This window comes from Xiphophorus hellerii, chromosome 3 (genome assembly GCF_003331165.1).
Source record: "Xiphophorus hellerii strain 12219 chromosome 3, Xiphophorus_hellerii-4.1, whole genome shotgun sequence".
NCBI classification, from domain to species: Eukaryota; Metazoa; Chordata; class Actinopteri; order Cyprinodontiformes; family Poeciliidae; genus Xiphophorus; species Xiphophorus hellerii.
The window spans coordinates 17,549,200-17,567,234 of record NC_045674.1 but is presented as its reverse complement, the minus strand read 5'-3'; the positions used below and the strand labels follow the sequence as shown (position 1 = coordinate 17,567,234).

General features: G+C 37.8%; 3 protein-coding genes and 1 long non-coding RNA gene across 5 annotated transcripts; 2 read left to right on the top strand and 2 right to left on the bottom strand.

The window, feature by feature from the left end:
• The first annotated feature begins 651 nt into the window (after positions 1 to 651).
• upp1 (uridine phosphorylase 1) lies at positions 652 to 5,285 on the top strand. Of its 2 annotated transcripts, XM_032557600.1 has the most exons (8): positions 652 to 824; positions 1,053 to 1,132; positions 1,978 to 2,089; positions 2,371 to 2,529; positions 2,640 to 2,754; positions 3,691 to 3,900; positions 4,004 to 4,150; positions 4,269 to 5,285. In XM_032557600.1, exons 2-8 carry the CDS (start codon positions 1,089 to 1,091, stop codon positions 4,418 to 4,420), a joined length of 939 nt encoding a protein of 312 aa, XP_032413491.1. In that variant the 5' UTR covers positions 652 to 824; positions 1,053 to 1,088; the 3' UTR covers positions 4,421 to 5,285. The 2 variants fall into 2 exon arrangements, with proteins under 2 accessions (XP_032413491.1, XP_032413492.1); XM_032557601.1 differs by lacking the exons at positions 652 to 824; positions 1,053 to 1,132; positions 1,978 to 2,089 and adding an exon at positions 2,096 to 2,262.
• Positions 1,294 to 1,618, bottom strand: LOC116716770 (uncharacterized). Its single transcript, XR_004338617.1, has 2 exons — positions 1,506 to 1,618; positions 1,294 to 1,390 (listed from the first exon to the last, which is right to left on the bottom strand). It is a non-coding gene; the product is annotated as an uncharacterized LOC116716770 (long non-coding RNA).
• Positions 5,286 to 6,817: 1,532 nt separating the features above from the next.
• On the top strand, positions 6,818 to 12,502 carry stmn2a (stathmin 2a). The gene is made up of 5 exons (XM_032557602.1): positions 6,818 to 6,999; positions 10,150 to 10,245; positions 10,394 to 10,566; positions 10,643 to 10,834; positions 10,943 to 12,502. The coding sequence occupies exons 1-5, from the start codon at positions 6,981 to 6,983 to the stop codon at positions 10,991 to 10,993; spliced, it is 531 nt and encodes a 176-aa protein (XP_032413493.1). The 5' UTR covers positions 6,818 to 6,980; the 3' UTR covers positions 10,994 to 12,502.
• A 1,362-nt stretch (positions 12,503 to 13,864) lies between these two features.
• LOC116717922 (hairy/enhancer-of-split related with YRPW motif protein 1-like) lies at positions 13,865 to 16,494 on the bottom strand. The gene is made up of 5 exons (XM_032559603.1): positions 16,306 to 16,494; positions 16,046 to 16,121; positions 15,810 to 15,893; positions 15,601 to 15,682; positions 13,865 to 15,498 (listed from the first exon to the last, which is right to left on the bottom strand). Exons 1-5 carry the CDS (start codon positions 16,476 to 16,478, stop codon positions 14,894 to 14,896), a joined length of 1,020 nt encoding a protein of 339 aa, XP_032415494.1. The 5' UTR covers positions 16,479 to 16,494; the 3' UTR covers positions 13,865 to 14,893.
• Positions 16,495 to 18,035: the final 1,541 nt, after the last annotated feature.

Sequence of the window (18,035 nt, the reverse complement as noted above, 5' to 3'; positions counted from 1 at the left end):
GTTGATATTGTCTTTATGTATGACACATGCAAAAATACTGTTGTTTGCATTAAAAAACAAACAAAAAAAATCCCCTAAAGCGTGCAGAATCAATTATTTGTCCTATCTTTGTTGTATACAGTACACTTGTATCACTGTAGTTATGTACATCAATGATTTTGCATGCATCAAAGTTTTTCCCTTTTGCTTTTGAAATTCTAATAGACTGTTCTCTGAGGGTTTTGTGTATTACGAAAACAAACAACCACTAGGTTTGTTTTAACTAGGGCTAAAAACAATCATAAGGCAAGTTGAATAACTGATTCTTCAAGGGTGGCTGTTGGTGAATATGAGGAGTATTTTGTTTAGGGACATTATTACAAAGTCTAATCAAAATATGTATTGGAATCCCTTTGTTTGTGGGATGTTTATGGTGTTATTCAGTTTTATTTCTCAAAAACACAATTGACTTGCACCACGAATTATGTTTGGTAATTGGAAACAAATTCACATACTCATTAGAACTCTTAAGGCCTTGTTTGGGTCTTTTCCACTTCGCAGATTCCTGTAATAGAGCGATATTGCGCATCTGTAGTTAGTCACCTCTGTACGTGACACAGAGCCAGTACTCCCCAGCCAATGAGAGAACTGTTTAAGGTGACGTGTCTCGTACGTAATCACCAGTATTTCATGTCAACTGCGGCGGAGTCAGATGTTCCGAGAGAAATTAATTTCTAAATATCGGAGGAAACAGCTGTGAAGATAAACCGTTCAAGGTGCAATACCTATTAGTTGATTATTTGGTACTTGTCATCGTCCAACCGTTCAGTTAGTTCACCCTGAAGGTAAATATGGAGTTTATTCATTCTTTTCACCCTCTGCGATGAATTGCTGTGTGTGCGGGATGTCTAATCTTTACTGCAAGGACGGTTGTGTTATTAAAAAATACAACTTTTCGCAACCAACCTTCTGTGACTTAATTTAAAACAAGCAGCTGGTTCGAACTTATAACACGTTCCTGACAGGTGTTGTTAAAGTAAGGTGTCTTCTGATTTTTTTTCCCCTTCCGGTAGCTGAACATTACTGTATGAGCTCGGCTTTTTTCCCCCATGGACATGGATAAGAAGGAAAAGCAAAACGAGAAGTGCAGCAGGTGAGAATTTACCCTTAATATTTGCTAACAGTTATTTTTTGATTTTTGGTTTAAGCAGAAGCTCACTGCAACAAATCAGGATGCAAGTTAGGTAACAGCTGGGTGTGACAGGAGATAAGGACTATGAGCTTTACCACAAAGTAAGGACGGTTTTCTCTCTCTCTCTCTCTTTTTTAAGCAAGGGTTACTGTACTAAACAGTAGTTTAGCTACACTATAAGCACATTCACACAGATGAACTCCTCTGTTTATTTTGATTCTAATGTAGCTCTTCTAACAACAAAGTTAGACAATTTTACATTTTCACCTTCCTGGGCTGTTGCTTAGGAATTACAGTTTACTATTGTGTAACATTAGTTCTGAAGCTGTGGTACATTCAGTACCTTTTGTTCTATGAGTAATTTTGGTCTGAACTATAAATGGGAAAACCTTTCCTTTTAGATGCTACTCAAAAGAGAAGTGCAGTGGTGAACTTTTCAAGACTATCGCGTGCAGATCCTGAAACAGAAGGTTTTGAACCAAGAACGAGTAATACTTGCAGTCTAACACTGATCAGGCATGGTATTAAAATACAATACTGTGTTGGTGTTGTGGCTGCCATTGTGTCTTGCAGGAAAGTGTTAGCCACAGATCTTCTTTAGTAACAATAAATGGAAAAAGACAAACTGCTGTGCCCTTTGAAAATGCTTTGATTTCTTTAAGTCTTTATACACATATTTAATTTAGAGTTAAACCCACTGAGCTTTTAGGAACGGATTTAATGTACGAATACATAAACAGTGATATTGGTTTAGTCTGATTTGAATAAACTGAATGTTTAATATCTGCCCTCTCTCCCTCTTATAGTCCTATTTATGTGCACAACCCACATCTGGAAACTCTGAAAGATGACATCCTCTATCACTTCAGTCTAGGAACTGGAAGTCATAACCTACCAGCCATGTTTGGTGATGTCAAAGTAAAGAATTTTAATACCTTTTTTACAGGAAAAAGCGTTACTAACATGACTTAATTTTATGGTTGCAGTGCTTTAAACTTTTCCTCTACACTGAAATAAAGTTGGTTTCACTGACATGGTCAGTGTTATGATTCACTGTGATCCTTGACGTGTAAATCAATGTTTTGTTTTTGGTAAATGAGCTTATTTTTAAATCACAATATTATGTAATGTCTCAACATTATCTGATGATAATTTTTGATTTTTGTCAAAAATCTTCTGTGTGTAAATGCATCCTTTAGTTTGTGTGTGTCGGAGGGAGTCCATGGAGGATGAAGTCATTCACTGAGTTTATTGCAGCTGAGCTCGCAATGGAAGACCCCAAATCTGGGTATCCCAACATCTGCGCTGGGACAGATCGTTACGCCATGTACAAAGTCGGCCCTGTTCTCTCTGTCAGTGTATGTACAAACACGGCTCAGCATAACTTGTTTCCTTTAAGGTTTCCGTTTCCCGTCTAGTTTATGTTTAACTAACTTTTGTGTGACATGTTTGTGCTTGACTTTCACAGCATGGTATGGGCATTCCATCTATTGCGATAATGTTGCACGAACTCATAAAGCTCCTTCATCATGCCCATTGCACTGATGTTACAATCATACGCATAGGAACATCAGGAGGAATAGGTACATTAGTTTTTTTTTTTTTGTTTGTTTGTTTTTAATGTGACCTCTTAGGAACTTTACCAACTACACAAGAATGTTAAGCATAGCAGTGGCTCCTATGTTTTCCAAACATAGGAGCTACATTAAACATAATCATATGTTTGTTTGTTTGTTTTAAAAAAAATCTGTTTTAAGTAAAATTGAGTAAAATTAGTAACTGTGAAATCTTTTTCTTTCGATAAGTGATGCAACTGGGTAGAATGTGGAGCTGGTGGGAGTGGCTTGTTTAAAATAAGATGAAAGTTGGTGATGAGAAAAACAGGAAAGGGAAAAAAAAGAAGAGAAAAATTTTAATTTTTAAACTTTAGTCTCACCATTTCGACCTTTTTCGTGTTCTGATTGTTTTCAGAGCTGACAATATGAAAAACTTTTGTAATAATTACCTACAATGTTGAATATAAGATATTAGGTTTGGACACATTTGCTGACAAATTGCTTTAAGGGTATAGTAAGTATTTAAAAAGGGAGATATTTGTTTTGTTTTGAGGAAGATCAACACATTTGACAAAGGAGGTCAGGATGAGTTCAACTTTAGTGCAGTGTCGGGCTGCTTAATTCACTGTATTTTTGTAGTTAGGGGATTATGAACTTTGAATTATTTTGAAAATTAAACAAGGTATTACTCATTGTTTTGGTTCTTAATTATTTTTTATGACACAGTCAGCATGGAAACCTAAAGATTTAAAAGTAGCATTTTTCTCTAGATATTTAGAAAAACACAAAATGGGATTGTCAAATCAGGGTTTTGTGTAGTGTAGACCGGAATCCCGGAATCAAAACCATAAAATCACTCAAAATATATTCCATATTTTAGACCACTCAATGTTAAAGGTCAGCAGACAGACAGATTAAGTAACAGTTTATTTTTCTCACTTGCAAATTTGTTTTGTTTTTCAGGACTTGAGCCTGGCATGGTTGTTGTTACCAAACAGTCAGTGGATGCCACATTCCTGCCTAAGTTTGAGCAGGTGATCCTGGGAAAGACGGTGGTGCGCAGCACTGATCTGGACCAAAGCCTGGCCCAGGAGCTGTTGCAGTGCAGCAAAGGGCTTAACCAGTTTGAGACAGTCATTGGTAACACCATGTGCACGCTGGATTTTTATGAAGGTGTGTACTCTAATGTACTAATGGTTTAACATATTCTTTCTCTTGCAGTACACTTACAGCGTTTACATTTCTTTCCCTTGTCTCTGTCACATAAAATCCAAAGGTCAAGCCCGCCTGGATGGCGCCTTCTGCTCCTACACAGAGGCAGAAAAACAGGAATACCTCCTAAAGGCCAAAGAGGCGGGAGTCTGCAACATTGAGATGGAATCATCCGTTTTTGCTGCTATGTGCAAACTGAGTGGTCTGCGAGGTAAAAACGCACGACAATACTATCATAACATAACTGCCAAAAGCGTCACCGACTCAAAGCAACATTTTATGTGATCCACTGTTAACTGTCTTGCATGTTCTCGTATTTTTTTGTGCAGCGGCTGTTGTCTGTGTCACACTGTTGGATCGGCTGAAAGGAGATCAGCTAAGCAGCTCTCATGAAGTTCTTAACAATTATCAGCTTCGTCCTCAAATACTGGTTGGCTCTTACATTAAGAAGCAGCTAAAGGCCAAAGCGGAGAACAGATGAATGTTAAGAGTGAACATTTTGTCTGAGTATCATAGGTTATAAATGACCAAGCACTGAAAATGATCCACAACAGTAGATTTAAGCTGCTGTTGTAGTTGATATGTCTTCACATAAATCAGTTTTTCAAGGGGCAATATCATGTATTTTCCACTATGTGCCATTTTATATCACCAGCAACCCTTAGTTATAAATTATGTATATGTCAAGCATGGCTTAAAAGAAATATGACTTTGCAAATTAACAGCTTGAAATTTAAGAGAAGTTTCTACTCTCTCCGGCATTCTGCCTTCAGCACGTCATGACAACAACTTTTCCCCATTAAGGCTTTAACAACGTTTTTACTAGCGTTTCACTCAATAGTAGGTTTTCTGATGAACTCAGCGTCTTCCAGAGACCCGGCATTTAGGCAACACCAAATGGCTGCCGTTCGAGGATTTCTCAAACATGTATGAAAGAATCAAACCAACACTTATGGTTGATTTTTGATGATATCATTATGGCATGAAATAAAGCTCAAAGTCAATTTATACATAATACAGCCCCTTTTAAATTATGCCTTGTATTCATACATTGTTGGTGGTTTAGGAATAAGGGACAAACATGCACTCTTTTACTTTTTACCCTTTGTCTTACGTTTGAATTTAATATAACTGAACATTGAATGGATTTAGAATTTTAATTATCTTTGATTTAAGGCACTTTTGTGTATTTAAGTTCCTGATCCTTAAAACTTAAACTCCACCTGTGCTATAACATAATATCTTTTAATGGTTTTACCTAAATACTCCTTCCTTAAGTGTCAAAGTCCTGATACAGATATCAAATATTTTGTCTCATTTCATGTTGTTTCATTTAAATGAAACAAGTCCCTTGTACCTCATTTAGACTGTTTATTGTTCATAATCTCTGGCTGTGTTTCTAAAGACATATATATATATATACAGTACAGACCAAAAGTTTGGACACACCTTTTAATTCAATGCGTTTTCTTTATTTTCATGACTATTGACATTGTAGATTCACACTGAAGGCATCAAAACTATGAATAACACATGTGGAAATATGCACTAAACAAAAAAGTGTAAAACAACTGAAAATACCCATTATATTCTAGTTTCTTCAAAGTAGCAACCTTTTGCTGTGATTACTGCTTTCCACACACTCTACATTTTCTTGATGAGCTTCAAGAGGTAGTCACCTGTAATGGTTTTCACTTCATAGGTGTTCCCTGTCAGGTTAATAAGTGGGATTTCTTGCCTTATAAATAGTCATGAAAATAAAGAAAACCCATTGAATTAGAAGGTGTGTCCAAACTTTTGGTCTGTACTGTACTGTATGTATATATATATATATATAGATATAAGGCACTGAGTCAGCGAATAGACCAGTTTACACTGTCTATTACACTGTGTTACTTTACACTGATGTAACTTTTCATGACTTGAAATAACTACTAGTGCTAAAAAACTGCATGTAATATTTATTTTATACATATACATGTGCATATAAATTAAAGCAGTTGTCCTTGCAGTGTGTCAGTACTTGTGTGTTCTTGATATGTGTCACGATATGTTTGTTGCTACATCAGTTAAAAGTATTGGCAGGTAATTAAAGATCAGTGCTCCAGAGCATGGTTTTATCAGATCATTGGCATTTTTCCTTTATATCACTCAAAATACATCTTATCTTTGAAGATCACCCACTTTATGTAAATTATTCCCATGAATAAAAAGCCATGGGTAGCATCTTTCCATTTAAGATTAATTGGGTAATCTTATACACATTAAATGCAGTTTCCAACAGTAGAAATGATGTGATCACTGCTGAGGAACGTATAGTGCACCAGTAAGTCTATGCTCTTAATTTACTTCTAATTAGTGTCTTGAAATTTTTTTAAGCTGCTATAAAAAATATGCACATATCAAGCTTGACTTAAAAGAAAAGTGTAAGTCATTCTTCATTTACTTCCATTTAAAGTGCTGTGGAAAAATCTTAATTTTTTAACTTCTTTTTCTCATGTTATAAAACTCAAATTTCATTGCATCTTGACTTCATGTGATAAATCAATATTAAGAAAGCTGATCAATCCATCGTCTGAAAATGAAGAGACTTTCACATCTGTAAACTTACCAAGACGTGTCTAACCTACACTTGTAGGTCGAACAAGGAGAACATTCATCAAAGAAGCAACCAATAAGGTTACCCATGGCACTCATTGTTACTTTGGAAGAGGTACACAGATTCACAGGTCAGGTGGGACAACATGGTGGCATGCAAGTCTCTGTGAACAATTCCGATTTGGATCAAGTTTGGAATCACTTCATTCTTGATTCATTGACTCAAGCTCGTTAGGATGAAGGCTGCAGCTCATGGTGGATGCTGGTACCCGCCGTGCGCGTCATAGGCAAGAGGAGGGTCTGAATGCGCGTTCCTATGCGCGTTCCTCTTGCTCCCTGCTTCCCAGTCCAAGCCTGGTCTATTCGCTGACTCAGTGCCTTAAACAGCATCAAGGTTCATCGGAACAGAGCTTCAGCATCCTCTGCGGAGAAATACATCAGCCATGGCTAAAACTGTAACCGGTAAGTGTGTTAAGACTCGTCCTTTCTGATAAGACGGGAGGATGGATGGATGGGTGGATGTATGGATAGACTCATGACAGGTGCATCCTTTCCGTTACCAGAAAGATGCAGCATAGCGTCTGGCGTTATATTGTGAAGGATAAAAAAAAAACACATTCTAAGCACTGATCTCTTCTACTGAACGCGAGTCTCAGTTGAAATCTGCAAAATGCAAGAATGGGCTTACAAGGCCAGAATCCTTCTTCTTTGTCTGAAACGTTTATTTGATTGTTGCATTGTTAATATTTTCATTTCACATAATGCAGCATAATGAAAATAATATGATCGGAATTCTTAAAACAGCTTTATTCGCAGTGCTGCACCTGCGCCGCTTCATGCCACAGCGGCCCCCCAACATGCAGCATAATGCAGACGGACCCCACCCAAGATGCTAAGCGGCCGATCATTGAGCCGACAGCAAAACAGTCATATTTATCCCGCATTGGCTTCTTTCTACGTGACTTTTACTATGTCCAAGCTTGCATAGAGATGCTAATCTTCAAGTGTTGTGTTTATGTAGTTATTATTATTATTTTTTTTTAACGTGATGAGAACTGAGCCTTTTCATTCTTTAGCTTGTCTTATTACCTCAAAGTCCAGGATAGATCTCCAGCTGTGGCATGTATTGCAATTCATCTAGCAAGAAAGGAACTGTTTATATATTCATCGATGATAATAGTTGGGGATTTAAAGTAAAACGCTAAAACAGCTTTTATTATTGGGTATATATTTCCCACTACACTAGTTTGCCATAGAGACAAATTGCTCAGCAGTTTTTGTTTTACATCAGGGTATTAAAACAATGCCCTGATTTAATCATTCAATTTTGATTGTTTTGTGTGTGTTTGCATGCTTTGTTATGGAGAGCATCCTAAAGCAGATAAGTGTATTGTAAGGTGGGAGGCAGGCCAGCCCTGCAGCAAAAGAGCTGCTTCACACACCGGCCTTTGGAACAGAAGGCTCAGCGGCCCTGTTGTCCTCTCTGAGGACCTATGTGGGCACTTTTACAAAAATGTAAAGAAGGAAAACAAATGGAGTTTAGATCATTAATCAGCCAATTCTTGCTGTCTTGTTAACAAAATAAGCTTGCGGGAGGTTTTGGCTCAAAAATTTTACAAGGAAACTGGATGAACTTACATGCAGGCCCGTTTTGTTAGAATCAAATGTGATTTTATGGTTATGCCTAGTTTCTTTTAAAAAAGAAATGTATGGTGACCACATCAGAATGGATAAATCAATTACTCTTCAATTATTAATGGAGGAACACAATGCTTCCATACCTTTAAGACTTTAAATGCATTATTGATTCTGTAATAGTGAAATGATAAAATACCTTGCAAAATTATTCATACCCCTTGAACTTTCACCTATTCTCTTCCATTATGAACACATTTTTTAATTTGCTTATTCCGGTTTTACATTATACAGGAACATAAAGTATTATGAAGTAGAAGGAAAAGAATACACTCATTTTATGGCAAATAAAAATTTTGTCATAAAATGACAACATTTTGTGTTGTGAAATTGTGTTCAATGTCCTTTAATTTGATAGCCCCAAATTATAATAATAGTAAAGAAAAGAAAATCACTATATTAGGAAATGGTGTCCACCTTTATGTTATTTAATATGAGTATGAATTCAGCTGTTTTGTGAAGAATTCAGAGATTGTTTTAGAGAACATTAGTAAACGACATCATGCTGATGAAGGAATACAGCAGACATCCATCCATCCATCCATCCATCCATCCATTTTCTGTTCACCCTTTGTCCCTAATGGGGTCGGGAGGGTTGCTGGTGTCTATCTCCAGCTACGTTCCGGGCGAGAGGCGGGGTACACCCTGGACAGGTTGCCAGTCTGTCGCAGGGCAACACAGAGACATACAGGACAAACAACCATGCACACACACACACACACCTAGGGAGAACTTAGAGAGATCAATTAACCTAACAGTCATGTTTTTGGACTGTGGGAGGAAGCCGGAGAACCCGGAGAGAACCCACGCATGCACAGGGAGAACATGCAAACTCCATGCAGAAAGACCCCGGCCCGGGAATCGAACCCAGGACCTTCTTGCTGCAAGGCAACAGTGCTACCAACTGCGACACTGTGCAGCCCCTACAGCAGACATGACATGGATAATATTGTGGTGAAGTTTAAAGTAGAGTCAGGTTAGAAAACCATAACCCAAACCTTAAACTTCAACAGGACTGTTCAATTTCTCATCTAGAGAATAGAAAAGGTATGTTAAAAATGCAAATCTGCCAAGATATGACTGTCCATCTAAACTGACAAGTCAGGTAAAGATTAATTGAAAAAACTTAGAGGAGATGATGAAATCCTTAGCTCAGGTAGAAGAATCCATTGACAGTACAACTGCACTGCACTCAACAAATCTGGCTTGTAAGCAAAAGTAGTAATAGCCATAAAATCCCTTTTTCAGTTTGCCACAAAACCATCCAAGGCACAGTCAGCATCTAGAGGAAAGTCAAATCATGTGATGTTTTTCTTTCACTTCATGATTATATTGCATTGAATCCCAATAAAATGCACTAAGATTACTTTTAGCCAACAAGTATGACAGAAAACAATGCAGACTACCCTAAATACTGTACACCAATGCTGAAGCATAATGGTGTTGACATCATGCCAAGGGGATTTTTTTCTTTGGAAAGAAAAGATAAACTGGTCAAAGTTGGTATGAAGATGGATGGAGCTAAATACATTCTTCCCATCCTTGAATGAAATCTGTGAGAGACTGCTAAAATGTTGTGACTTAGTCCGAGGCTTACCTTGCCAGTAGGATAGCAACCTTAAATGAACAACCAGAGCAACAGTGAAACGGCTTATTTCAGACTCTTGGGGACTAAGCACAAGGGTGCATTTGTTGGTGTGTTACTGCATGACATCCAAATAGATTACATGTTGGGACTCTACCATGACAAAATGTGAGAAAATTCAAGGGCTATAAATGCTTTATTAACATTATATGGTTTATTGAGCAACCTCCATTTGCCAACTATTTGTTTTAATTTCAGGACTCAATTACTGAGTAAGTACCTTTGTTGTATATTGTTTGACCTGATTAGATTTTTTAAAAATTTCCCAACAGCATACAAAGAGAAGATGAAGGAGTTGTCCGTCCTCTCCCTTATCTGTTCCTGCTTCTACCCTGAGACTCGCAACAAGCTCGTTTGTGAGTTTGAAGGTATGAAGGATCTGAAAAATTGATTTTCTTTACAACCAAACAAATGGTCCCTAATGGATGTTTTCTCTTCCCTGGAAGAAGAGGCATTAATCAACTGGTATGTTAATGGATTTTTTTAGCACTCTCATTGTATTTGTCTGATTTACAGACATGGAAGTTAAAGCTATAGACAAACGGGCCTCAGGGCAAGCCTTTGAGGTAATTCTCAAGCCCCAGTCTCCGGTGTCAGACATTGCCCACAACCTTCCCTCTCCCCCAAAGAGGGATCTCTCCCTGGAGGAGATTGAGAAGAAACTGGAGGCAGCTGAAGAGCGAAGGAAGGTATTTTCTTTCTGACCAACAGCTTTGTGTTCTAAATAGCAGAGGCTTTTCAAAATTACATGGATGTGTATTTTAGTACCAAGAGTCTCAGGTGCTGAAGGCTTTGGCGGAAAAGCGGGAGCATGAAAGGGACGTGTTGCTAAAGGCCATGGAGGAGAACAGCAACTTTAGCAAGATGGCCGAGGAAAAGCTCCAGATGAAGATGGAACAGATTAAGGAGAATCGCGAGGCCCAGCTGGCAGCCATGATGGAGCGCCTACAGGAGAAGGTCAGAGTTGCAAAAAAATCAGGCATTTATCAGTGGGAATCAGTGTTGCAGTCTGAGTTTTAGAATTTTCAAACTAATCATTGTCACTATGTGTGTCACTGTGTTCAGGAGAAGCATGCCGCAGCTGTGCGCAGGAACAAAGAGCTGCTGAGGGAATAGCAGCTAGCATGAGCTTCACACAATTCCTGTGGTCCGTCTGTCGAACCATCCATCCATCCATCCCTGCCCCGCCTTCAACCTCTCCAAAACAGACACTCTGCCCTGAAGGCTGAGAGGCTCAAGAAACTCACCACCACAGCACTGCACACCTTGTCACAACTATCCACAACCATCAGTATTATCAGTAATACAGACATCTATGACACTCCTTTTACAACTAAATAGATTTGTTGATTTAGCAAAAGTGCAACCATATGACTTTTATTTTGTAAATACTATCTATCTATCTATCTATCTATCTATCTATCTATCTATCTATCTATCTATCTATCTATCTATCTATCTATCTATCTATCTATCTATCTATCTATCTATCTATCTATCTATCTATCTATCTATCTAGCTAGCTATCTAGCTAGCTATCTAGCTAGCTAGCTAGGTAGCTAGCTAGATACCAGATAGAAACTAGATAGACAGATAGCGGGTTAGCTATCTGTTTAGCTAGCTAGCCAGATAGCTTCTTGTCTCTCTCTCTCTCTCTCTCTCTGTATCTCCCTCTCTCTGTGTCTAGCTGTCTTGCTAACTAGCTAGATAAAAAGACTGAAAGCTAGTTAGCTAAATTTCTTGATAGCCAACATTTTATTTGTTTATCTAGCTAGCTAGCTTGCTATCTTTTTGTTAGTGACTGTTTATGTTCTTCAAGTTTTACACCACAACTCTTATCATTTGAAAGGCCTGAGTGTTGGGAGTTGGCAGAAGATGGAGGATTTTCAGTGTTTTCTGATGATGTCATGACGATGACGACGACGATGTTGATAAAATATTTGTATGTTTCGTGAAGAGTGACAGACGATATGTACGCTGCAAATCTGGTTTGGGTATATCGCATCTGTTATCTCCCCCATGCTGCCTACTCATGCTCAGCACCCATAGATTCAGACCACTTCCTCTGAGATGATTTGTATTGTTGTTAGGAATGTATTTGCCTAAAGGGAGTAACTATACATCTGCATATTCACACCTTTTTTCAACCAGTCATTTGCCAAATAAATAGCTCTCCTAGGAAAAGAGATGACTCTGGAGATGAGTCTCAAAAAATGAATGAATGTTATGAGACCAAACTGGTATACAGTGTCTTGGACAGTGGAATGTGCTGTTGCTCTCATCTTGATATTTGATAGTGTGAACCTAAAATATGTCTGTGTGGGCGACTAGGCATCATTAGCATCTTTTCTCCTTAGAGGTTTAGGTAGATAATGGATGCAAGAAGCTTTACATACAGCACACTGAAGTAGTCTCTTTTTAACCTTCAGAATACCACTGATATCTGCCTGCGTAGTCTGCTGCTTGTGTTTTTTTCCTCTTCATATTTTTCTCTGTGAAAGCTTTGCTGAATAAAGGTTTGGGAGTTCTGTGAACATGGCATGCACCATCTATTACGTTTCTGTAATAAAACACAAGGGGAATTGTAAACTGCCAAATAAAAGAACCAGTTATCTACACACCTTGAGAACTGTAGTCTGCAAAAACCCATTTTTTATTTCATTACATTTAGTCTAAGTAATAGATTTCAAGTAAACCATATGAATGTTTTCAATGGTAAGACTAATATAAGAGAGGACAAACCAATGTAGCTGTACATCATGCTTGGAATTTGGGTTTTCTATTGATAGAAACCAAGTTTTTTTTTCTAAAGGTTTTACAACCAAAGACACTGATAAACTCTATTAATCTAATTGGTTTTATGATCAGCCAAAAACAATTCAAAATAGATCTGAATGATGAGTTCCTAACATTCCTATTGAGCACATTTCATCACAAACATAAAGAAAGATTGTTAATTGCAAATTAATTATAAGAAAAACTTAACATTGTCTATATAGTACAGAAAAACAATCAATGAAAGATAAAGACACACTTGTTTTTAAAATGTTTATTATTATTATTTTTAATTATAACAGAATAGCAATAATGCTAATAATGCTAATAATGCTAATAATAATAATAATAATAATAATAATAATAGGTCTACCTGAAACCCTTGAACTAGCTCTGGCTTGCACAACTTTTTCATGTTTCCACAAAAAGTGTCACCTGTTCAAAATCTATTAGTGTAAGAGTGATCTTCTACCAACAGGTGGCAGCATCCGACTTAAGTCTCAATTTGCAAAGCAGGTCACCTTTTTGTTTAAAAAAGAAGGAAACAAATAAACACTTAGGCTTTCGTTGTGACCTTGTTTTCAACCTATAGATTTGCCTATCAGAAGATGGTAAATTAAACAACCTTAATATATTTTAGATGAGTGGGTGGCTTTAGTACGCAGACAACAAATTAAGAACACATTTTACCCCTTGGGTGCTCTAGAAGGATAAAACTGCCTCACTAAAACAATGAACCTCTAAAAATCTTAACTTATAGAAACCAAACAAGAAACAACCCATTTGAGTCAAGATGTGATTTATGAGACCGTCTGCTTCTGCGTTGGTGATACTTAATAACTCTTTCTCCACCAATGTCCCCATCCTGTTCACACTATTGTCTCCATTCCAGACCAGCCCAGGCTGGTGAGGTCAGGGTAACATTGTAAAGGATTTCCTCTGGCTCTTAATGATTTCCTGGGTATTCATAAGGGCAACAATGCATTTGGATTCTGTTACACAAACCTGGCACATGGCAAAGGACCTGCTTTCCAGTTAATAACCTGGATCTTATTAACTTATAATGAACTTCCATGGTGCTGCTGCTATAATGCACCTGCAGCATAAATACTGATTAGAGAAGAAGCCTATAATCAGATAATCACATTTTGTCAAAGGAATAAGTTTATTCAAAAATGTTGAGGATTAAATAAAACAGAAAAATGCCAGAAATGTGTTTTGGACCCACTTTATTTGTAAAAAAAAAAAAAAAAGATAACCGATACATAAACAATCATTTTTAAGTTTCAAGACACGTGTTTTCCAAATGTAGTCCATACAACATTAAATTTATGTTTTTTCACATAGTTGCAATATTGCTAAATAAAACAGAACAAATTAAACAACTTTAAAATGTAGAGATCTGTAGCCAACTGGGCCAGACTAACTAGGGCAGTATCTTAAGTTGTTGTTCACCTCAAATTTTTATTTTTCAATGAATGGAGATTTGGCAAACACCTGTTTTGCAGGTATTCAAATGAAAATTATAAGCAAAGATTTTCATGTTAAACATCACTATACAACTATTTGTAAATGACGATGTCATAAGCCCATTTTTAATCTAGCTAACCCCAAACACTTCAGGTGCAAAAACAGCAAACCTTAAGCACATCTTCCAGGCTTCCTTTGTTTTTGGTGTATTTCAGTGACTTGGTTAAAAAGCCAAGTCATAGTTATAATGTTTTTGTCTCATTGTTACCAGTAGATGACAAAGTTATTATTTGTTCAAAAGAAACTTTAGTTTTTTTTAATTTAGTGGTTTGGGCAAACAGCTTTTGTGATATTTACTTATAACTTGCATAGGTAAAAGAAAATTGAGTGGGCACCAAAACTCTAGCCCAGGGGCCCATATCCTCCTATGTCCAGCCTTGGTGGTCGCCAGTTTACACAGTTTTTTAATTGTATCTGTACATTTCCTCTACAATCATTCTATCATGGCTCATATTTTTACTTCAGTCCTCAACCTGGAGGTGAAAAGACTATCTAAATTAAGCTTTTTATTCACCAAATATTCACCTTTTAAGTAAATAAAATTCTAAAAGGGCATTACGTCCACCTGCAACTTCTCAAACTTATTTCTAAGCAAAATAAAATTCTTTTGATTCATTTTCCTGTAGTTTATTGCCATATGAACAGTTGAAGCAGGATTTGTCGGTGATGGTGGGCACAGCTCAGCTGTTGCCTTGAGTCCAGTGCTCAGCGTCAGAACGCCCCAATCTCCATGCCCCACGGCCTGTAAGGCTTTGACATGGTGGAGGTGGGACTCACTGTACCGATGGCCGTTGGGGAGATGAGAGGAAAGGCCCCAAAGGAGAGGGGGAAGGCCGAAAGCGAGGAGAGAGACGAGACGAGAGGTGGGGACAACTTAGATGTCGGCACAGGTAGACTGAGGGGTAAGGAGCCATTAGGAGGCACCCTGAGAGACTCTGTGGGGGATAGCATACTGAGTCTGGATGTTCCAGAAACCTCCCCAGATGAGGAGGATGAAGAAGAAGAGGAGCAGGAGGACGGTGGACTGCTGTTTGTTCTGGGCGCAGGTGTCCTGCCCTGAGGGTGCTGGAGAAGAAGATGGTGGGGGAGAGGGGATGGGGCTGTTCCATACGCCGAGCCCCAAGCAAAGTGTTCCAGTCCAGTGTGCACCTCCCTCTGAGAGGCGTAGTTGCTGAGGTGGGACACCAAGCGGATCCGCAGGGAGTCTGTACTCTCCCGGCCCTCGATGATGCTCAGGTAACGGGCCGTCTCTGCCAGACACTCCCTGAAGCCCAAACTGCGGTAATCCTTAGCAAGAGCATGAGCCTCAAAGTAACCTGTGAGGGAAGACAACAGGAACCTGTCAGGTAAGACAACAGGAATATCCAACCTGAAGCAGAAAGTTCTGGTTTGCCTTATAACGTCAGAGGGTTATTCACCTTTTCCTCCAGATGCATGAAGCATCTTCAGGTGGTCCACTGTCATCTGCAGAATTTCAGCTTTTTCCAATTTAGCTGACCCCTGAAAAGCAGAAAGATGAATATTGTTACTTTACACAAATTTTAATTGAATTTGGCTATAATCTGCATTAAAAAAAGCAAAACCATCTGTTTGGGTTCAGGATGTAATGAGGGGAAGAGTAATTCACCTGCTTCTCAAAAGCACTTGGTACCAGTCTTCTCAGTTCTGACAGGCTACTATTGATCCGGTCACGTCTCCTTTTCTCTATTATCTATTTATAAACATTTCAATATAAAGACATATAAATATTTTATCAGAAAACAGATTGAAAATATAAATATATAAGATAAATTAAAAACAGATACAATAATAATTGAGAATAGAGGAAGAAAAGAACTGAGGTTTTAAAAAGTGTTTGCATACCCCTCTGCGCCTTTTTCTTGCTTGAACTTGTGTAGTGGTGGTGGAGGGTGACATCGATCCTGGAGAGTCAGCTTGACTGAAAGGAAAATACGTCTCAATTTTCTTTTTTTTTAACGATTGTAAAACATGACATGACTTGTAGGCACAATATATCTTTAACCTAGAAAGGACATAAAATATAATATATTTAATATAATGTAAATTCTAAGATATAACATATAATCTATCACGTAGTTATTGGAAAAAAAAAAAAATCCTACCCATTTTCGTCGCCACTGTCCTTCTCCACCTCCACGTTGTCATCCAGCTCGCTGTCTGATGAGCTGTAATTGAGGCTTCGCTTCATTCTGATGTCCGGGCTCACACGGATGAAGGTGGTTTTAGTTTCACAGAGAGCTCCAGCTGCGCAGGGTCCGAGCAACAGTTTGAACATCAGATCTGCTTCTGCTGGGATTACTTTCACACCGAGGGAAGGGGGCGGGGCCTAATGAGTGAAGTGGGAGTGGTCCGAACTGGACCCGTTGGGCGAGCTCGAACTAAGCTGACACCTAAATGACGTGTTCATTTAAGAAATATATGCATGACTGGAAAGGTTTGAAGAAAGTAGCATTTGTTCTTTAATTTCTTTTAGCAGCAAACAGATGAGCCTCAGTGAAAGACTTCTTGTTAAAGTTTCTTTGTCAGCTTTTTTTTTTTTTTTTAGATTTTCAAAACTCTGAAGCTGAATCTTTTATCTTTTCTTTATGACAATAGTTTTTTAAATTTTTTTTTAAACAAGCACATTTATTTCTTTAAAGTATTCTGTTCAGTTGCATATATACCTATACCTGAGTATATTTTAGTAACTGTATTTTTTTTTTCATTGTGAATTTGTCCTTACTGCACAGTAATTTTTTATTTTTCCTTTTTCTTTTAATTATATTTTTATTATTTTTCTCACTTACCTTAACTTGCTGCTCTATTCTGTTCTATTCTATTCCAAACAGAAGCAGTAATCCATCAGTGGAAATCCCACCACCTCCCCCAACCCTCCACCCCGGCTGCTGTCTCATAGACCACTACCTTGTTGAGACACAGCTGTTTCTGCTCCATCAGGTCAGTTGTTAAGTTCATGCACTGGGGCGAGACAAGTGCAGATGAGATCTTGATTCCCGTGAACAACTGCTGCAAGACCAACAATTCCTGCTCTTAGCAGGTCGTAGATATTTCCATAACATCAGGTACAACATGAAGTGAGAGCGATGATGAGCATCGCACATCTCTCATATCATTTGAAGATAGCATAATACAAAGACAGTCATTATTTAAAAAAATAAAAACTTTGTCGGAGTAAACATCTGAAAACTACATTTCATAATGTACAGAACCACTATAATATTCTTTTAGTTTTAAGCTGCTTTAGTTTTAAGTCATGCAGTTACACTGATCAGAAATGTTTACTAGACTCAGTTATTCTGTACATGTTGCAAATGGAAGATCGGTAACGGTGCACCACAATATAGGCTTCCTCCTTCCCACTGTAGTAAAGTTTTCCTGAGTTTCTGAACTCAGGCGTGAACCTGCAAACACCACAGACTGCAATGAAGGGTGGATACTGAATATTCATTATTATTTGTCAGTGCGATCTTTTCATTTGAACATGGAAAATCAAGTCTTGCAAAGATAATAACTTACAAATGGTATTAAAATGAGGAAACAAATAAAGAACAATGAATGAACTGTAACAAGGGCGAGTGTTTATTTGGATTGCTTATGTCTATTAACGTGCTCTACATATTTTTATGTAACAAATGTCATTACTATGATTACTATAATAATGTTTTTTTCACCAACCTTAATTTTTGCTGCCCACTGGTTAGATGGGTGGATTCATGGGTGGATGGACACATTAAAAAAGTTGGTGCTGCTCAATCATTTGTCACATTGACAGGCAACTTAAAAAAATAGATCTGGAAATAATACAAAAATTCATACAGACCCTAACTGGAAG

What these genes read in the sequence shown, in the direction of transcription:
- upp1 (XM_032557600.1), top strand. Translation starts at nt 1,089, where the DNA reads ATGGACATGGATAAGAAGGAAAAGCAAAACGAGAAGTGCAGCAG. An exon ending in CAAAACGAGAAGTGCAGCAG is followed by an intron (nt 1,133 to 1,977) that starts GTGAGAATTTAC and finishes TCCCTCTTATAG; the next exon opens with TCCTATTTATGTGCACAACC. An exon ending in CAAACTGAGTGGTCTGCGAG is followed by an intron (nt 4,151 to 4,268) that starts GTAAAAACGCAC and finishes TTTTTTGTGCAG; the next exon opens with CGGCTGTTGTCTGTGTCACA.
- stmn2a (XM_032557602.1), top strand. An exon ending in GCTCGTTTGTGAGTTTGAAG is followed by an intron (nt 10,246 to 10,393) that starts GTATGAAGGATC and finishes TCTGATTTACAG; the next exon opens with ACATGGAAGTTAAAGCTATA. An exon ending in CAGCTGAAGAGCGAAGGAAG is followed by an intron (nt 10,567 to 10,642) that starts GTATTTTCTTTC and finishes TGTGTATTTTAG; the next exon opens with TACCAAGAGTCTCAGGTGCT.
- LOC116717922 (XM_032559603.1), bottom strand. Translation starts at nt 16,478, where the DNA reads ATGTTCAAACTGTTGCTCGGACCCTGCGCAGCTGGAGCTCTCTGTGAA. An exon ending in CAAGAAAAAGGCGCAGAGGG is followed by an intron (nt 15,894 to 16,045) that starts GTATGCAAACAC and finishes GTTTATAAATAG; the next exon opens with ATAATAGAGAAAAGGAGACG. An exon ending in CAAGTGCTTTTGAGAAGCAG is followed by an intron (nt 15,683 to 15,809) that starts GTGAATTACTCT and finishes TCTGCTTTTCAG; the next exon opens with GGGTCAGCTAAATTGGAAAA.